This window comes from Nannobrachium achirus (genome assembly GCF_963921795.1).
Source record: "Nannobrachium achirus genome assembly, chromosome: 19".
Classification (NCBI taxonomy): Eukaryota; Metazoa; Chordata; class Actinopteri; order Myctophiformes; family Myctophidae; genus Nannobrachium; species Nannobrachium achirus.
The window spans coordinates 33,755,817-33,761,878 of NC_137826.1; the positions used below are offsets into that span (position 1 = coordinate 33,755,817).

Genomic DNA, 6,062 nt, shown 5'->3' on the forward strand with positions numbered 1-6,062 from the left:
ATGTGTCGTATATCAAACATATAATTTTCCAAAAATCTGTCTGTCTGAGTGTCTGTAACAGCGTTTCTCCTCAGTGGCTGGAGCAATTGATCTGAAATCGCATCACCATTAGCATATGAACACACCTGACATAACTGTGAAGCCCGTTTGTCACTTTCACAAATCGTATACTGTATATTAGCATTTTTATGATTTTTATGGTGTATCTGTCTGTCTGTAACAGCGTTTCTCCTCAGTGGCTGGAGCAATTGATCTGAAATCGCATCACCATTAGCATATGAACACACCTGACATAACTGTGGAGCCCGTTTGTCACTTTCACAAATCGTTTGCTGTATATTAGCATTTTTATGGTGTATCTACTATCTATTCTGCATCTAGCATGAGGCATATCTATTCTGTATCTAGCATGAGGCAACATGTTTAACCAGCTCTGTGTGTGTGTGTGTGTGTGTGTGTGTGTGTGTGTGTGTGTGTGTGTGTGTGTGTGTGTGTGTGTGTGTGCAGGCGGGTGTGTGTGCAGACGGGCGGGCGGGCGGGCGGGGGGTGGGGGGGAGTGTGGGGACACAGTATCTCTGTAGCCATTAAACGAAACGGGTATTTCTTACATTGATGCTCCTACATATTATCATGCAAACACCAGTTAAAGTTACTTTCCATCCCTCATATACACACATCCCATAACCTACACACTGCACATCATTTCGAATTCGGAGCTCATATCTTTGAACGGGTAAGGGCTAGTTAAAAGAGTTATGTGGAATATCAAGGAAGATAAAAACAATTCCAGATGTGTGTGTGTGTGTGTGTGTGTGTGTGTGTGTGTGTGTGTGTGTGTGTGTGTGTGTGTGTGTGTGTGTGTGTGTGTGCTTATAGGCTCCATATGTTAACTGCATTTAACCCATCCTAACTATTAGGAGCAGAGGGCACTTGTATGTGGCTACCCTACCCTAACAGTAATATGTCCAGCCTCAAAAGTGCTGCAACTGTAATTTGAAATGAAATTCAGCGCTAATATTAGTGTGTCTACAGACACAAGTCTGAAACAAGGAGACATTTGTGGAGGTTTCCGCTTGCCAGCCCATTGAGCCCCATTGTGAACCCGGACATATTGAGTACAGTAAGGTTTTATGTTAGAAATGTTGAGTATGGGTCCCCAGCATATAAAAACCACCGGATGCTAACTTGTATATGTTGAGCAATTTTCATAATCAGCCACTAAAGTTGGTGTCCCATTAACTTTACATTACAGGAAAAATAAGCAAAAAAATAATCTGCTTTAAGTAGCATATGAGGGGTCTAACTAGGGGTATTTCATGATTCTGAATCCATTGCAAGCATCCGTTTTGCACGAAAATCATTCCTTGGCGAAATATCGGCCTTGGTTTAGTGATTAAAAGTGCCGAATCATCACTTTTCACATGTTTCTGGGGTCCGTTTTAGCCCAAGGAATGTTTTTCATGCAAAACGGATGCTTGCAATGGATTCAGAATCATGAAATACCCCTAGTTAGACCCCTCATATGCTACTTAAAGCAGATTATTTTTTTGCTTATTTTTCCTGTAATGTAAAGTTAATGGGACACCAACTTTAGCGGCTGATTATGAAAATTGCTCAACATATACAAGTTAGCATCCGGCAGTTTCTACATGCTGGGGACCCATACTCAACATTTCTAACATAAAACCTTACTGTACTCAATATGTCCGGGTTCACATTCTGGCTAGTAGACTTAAAAGGCCGCAACCATAACAATGTACAGAAAACATGCATGGCTTTTACATTTTTCTCATTTTAGAATGATGCCATACAACATGCTAATGTAATTGATTTAAGTAAATCATTTGTTCCTTTTATTCACCAGGACAGTGCTTGCGTCAGTGACGGAAGACAACAGCTGTGGCACTATGACAACGGACATGGCAGACAAACACCCTCCAGTCAATGATTTTATGAACCCGATTAGCGTCACACAGGTGCCTCGCGAAGCATTGGCACTGATGGATACTGATAAGTGAACAGTGTGTCAGATCTCCGGAGGATCCCAACGACTTCCTGTTGACGCTGAGACAACACCAGCAACCATTAGCACTGATGAAAAAGCAGTGGTTGATTTGATGACTCTCTGCCAGGGGAGGGAGTCGGGGGACACCATGATCTCCACAGCAGTCCGTTGGCTGGTCCTGGTGTTCTTCATTATTGTGACCGTCGGTGGGAACGTGCTGGTGTGTCTGGCTGTGGGACTCAGCCGCCGGCTGCACCGCATCGCTAACTGCTTTGTCGTGTCACTGGCGGTGACGGACTTCCTGCTGGGCTTGCTGGTAATGCCTCTCTCTGCCAGCGTGGAGTTACGAAGCAATAGCTGGCCACTGGGAGGGGCCCTATGCAACATCTACGTCTCCATGGACGTGATGCTCTGCACAGCCTCCATCCTGACCCTGCTGGCCATCAGCGTGGACCGATACTTGGCCATTTCAGACCCGCTCGGCTATTCCCGCAGAGTCAGACCCGTCAGGGTGGCACTGGCCATGGCAACCATCTGGACCTTGTCACTGGCTGTGTCCTTTGTACCAATCCACCTGGGGTGGAACACAGCCGACTACAACACACAGCATCTGGACTGGGGCATGTGGGACGAGGACATGGAGGGCCGCTATTGCCTCTTTGAATGGAATAACAACTATGTGCTGTTGTATGCCTTTGCCTCGTTCTACCTGCCTCTGTTGGTTATGTGTGGAATGTATCTCTGCATATTCAGAGTGGCTCGAGAACAGGTTGGTGCTTTTAAGCCTTAAAACATGTCTAGTAAAATGGTAACATCTTGCATTACTTTCTGACATTCTCCAAGGGTGGAATTGTTTGAGGACAGGAAAATAATCAAGCCCATGTTGGAAGAGGTCCAAATAAAAAATGTCTTGCAAGTGATTACTGACAGCTCTCTAACGGTCTGCATTAATGTTTTAACATTTCTTTATCTCCCCCTTAGGTTCGCCGCATCCGTGCTGCCACGCCATCATTTGCTCGTACACCCTCTGCAACGGCCACAGTAAGGGAACACAAAGCTACAGTTACTCTGGCGGCCGTCCTGGGGGCATTTGTCATCTGCTGGTTTCCATACTTCACCTTCTTCACCTGCATGGGCATCAGGTCCGAGAAGACCCCTCCCACTACACTTCACTCTGTGGTTCTGTGGCTTGGGTATTTCAACTCGGCCGTGAACCCCATCCTGTATCCTGCATTCAACAGGGACTTCCGTAGGGCGTATGGAGAGCTTCTGCGGTGCAGGGTTGCGAGGTGCAGAAACATGCAGTTTCCCCTCGCCCGTGTGGCACTGCACAAGAGAGTGCCTCTTGCTAATGGCCAAAGGCACAGTATACCACCTAAGTCAATGTTGACCTATGTCAACATTGTCAAAAAAGACAGCCTCTCTGAAGGGGACAACCTCACTCTTCATGAAATGGAAAGGAATGGCAACATCACCACCGATGCACCAAGGTGAAATGTAATGGATCTACTGGCGCTGACGGTAGATCCATTACATTTCACTGTTTCACTGCTGTTGTTTTTAAAGGACAACTTTGTTTTTTACAATAAGGGTTTATATTTTAGATTGTCATTAGAGAAAGGTAAAGATGTTTTCATTTACTTCTTTCTATTGTTTTAGCAATTTTAATGATTTCAGTGCATGGGGGCATGTGTGTAAGTGCCTAAATGTGTCTTTTTAGACACAATAAGCCGTCAATTTCTTTAGTACTATTTATAGTAACACTACTAGCCCCCATAAGTCTATCTACCATGAAATATTGTGGTGCATCTTGGAAATGGGCTTATTGTATCTAAAAATACACTTGCACGCATGCCCCAACCAATGAAATCAATGTAATTAAATCGTTAAAACAATAGAAAGCAGTCAATGAAAACGTTTTAACGCTCATCTTTTCCTTTCCCTAATTACAATCTAAAATGTGAACCCTTGTAAAAAAAACAAAGTTGTCCTTTAAGTTGTGTATCCTTAAGTTTAATGTCAAGAATTACTGTAGGTCTAACCACTGTGTTTATCCATTGTATCTCTGTATATATATATTAGTCCAAAAGCAATGAATAAAGCTTCCAGCCTAAGCACAACACTTCATACAGTAGGCCTACACAGTTCAGATTTACTACGATCCAATGCTTAAGCTGGGGAGTAATCTAGGCGGTGTAGTAGTCTAAATTCCATTTCCTTTCTCCTCTTGTAATGTCATTTGCCAATTTCCATATTTGGCATAATATTGCTTCATCAATGTCTGGACAACTGCAGACTAAACAACATATAGGCTCATTTTCCTACTTATATTGATCTGAAATGACTGTCTATGGGGTCTATTAGGCAGAACTACCCCTGTCGTCCAGTTTCCCCAGCAGAACCCAGCAGCCCTCATAGCATAGGGTGGAGCCCAAAAGCCTATCGCTTTTACACTATTTGATGCGGTCAAGTGATTTATTTTTACATGAGTGTGTTACTACAGTAGTTGTCATTACAAACACATCCATGCCATTGTTGTCCCACAAAAGCCGCCACACTCTGCTAAACAGAGGTTATGCTGTTATGTGTTTGCCAAGTCCCGGAAAAGACGTGCTGTGATCGGCCAGTACAGTCACTTTGATTGGCAGTTGTGCTGAATGCTCACCCCAAAACATGATTTATGACACTGTGGCAGCTTGTGTGGGACAACCAAGGCATGGATGTGTTTGTAATGACAACTTATAACACATTCATGAAAAAAGAAGAAATCACTTTTGACCACAACAAATAGTGTAAAAGTGCAATGAGGGCTGCTGGGTTCTGCTGGGGAAACTGGACGACAGGGGCATTTCTGGCTAATAGACCCCATGGACAGTCATTTTTGAGTCAGTAGGAAAATTAGCCTAGATGTTATTTAGTGCGGAATTGTCCTTTAAGTCATCATTCAAATTTTTGGGTATGAATGCACACATTTAGAATAAAGTCTATATTATCCAAGCCCCAGAATGCCCCACTTACTAATTATGTTCTCCAATAGAAGATTGATAACAAATGCCAGGGTATTTTTTGTCCATTTAAATAACTTCTTGTTATATACAATATAATTTTGTGATACGTTATATTTCTTACACAGTTCATCAAATGAAAGCAGTATTTTTGTTTCATATAAATAGTAAATACAGTATGTTTCTTATATTCTGCCAGGGTTTAATATTGTAATGTTTGTTTGATTGTCAATAATAAATGTTTTAGTCTTCTTTTGTTCTGAAGTAAAGAGACCCCTTAATGATTAACCTGAGGGAATTCAAATATGTTATAGACTCAGCAATGTAGGGTTGGTTGTGAAGCCAATTGTTAGCGACTAACATCAGGAACTGACAGACCATCTTTTTTCCATATGGCTAATGAAACTAGTCAAAATCAGTGTTTCTTTTCTTTCTTCACATCTACTAAACCAAGTATTAATTTATTTTATTACATTTCTTGAAAACAATATTGGAAGCATCAAGCATCTGAAATACATTATTATTATGGGCAGAATTTTAAGTAAAGAGATCTTTCCAAAAATATATTGTGTTAAGAGTCCATGTATGGGGCTTTTAAGCCGTGACATCATTTTGTAGTCAGACCTCCAAGTAGATGTATTATCAATATCTGTCCCTCGCTATTTCAACAGATCCGAGACAAAAATAACGACTAAAGTATAATTCTACCACTTTCCTTTCAACAACAAAGAGAAGAAAAATTAGTAAATAGTAAAAATTGTAAAAAGATTCACGGGCGCATGGCCTTTTGCCCCCAAAAGTTCTCCTCTGCCTACAAAATGATGTCAGACTTAACAGCCCCATAGAGATCTTCAAACATACGCTTCAAAAGGGAGTAAAACTTGTTCATTCATATATATATATATATATATATATATATATATATATAAGGTTTTGTGGCAATGGTTCCGACCATCACATTAATGTGTGTTATAGTGTGTTAAATCTCGATACATTTTTCATGCCAAGCAGCGATTCTTCTAGAAGGCGAGTTTATTATATTACAGCAGAAA

General features: G+C 41.5%; 1 protein-coding gene across 1 annotated transcript; it reads left to right on the top strand.

Annotated features, from left to right (window-relative positions):
• Nucleotides 1-2,153: 2,153 nt before the first annotated feature.
• Nucleotides 2,154-3,499, top strand: hrh2b (histamine receptor H2b; the record flags this gene model as incomplete). The annotated part of the gene is made up of 2 exons (XM_080749415.1): nucleotides 2,154-2,774; nucleotides 2,987-3,499. 2 exons carry the CDS (start codon nucleotides 2,154-2,156, stop codon nucleotides 3,497-3,499), a joined length of 1,134 nt encoding a protein of 377 aa, XP_080605541.1.
• Between the last annotated feature and the right edge of the window lie 2,563 nt (nucleotides 3,500-6,062).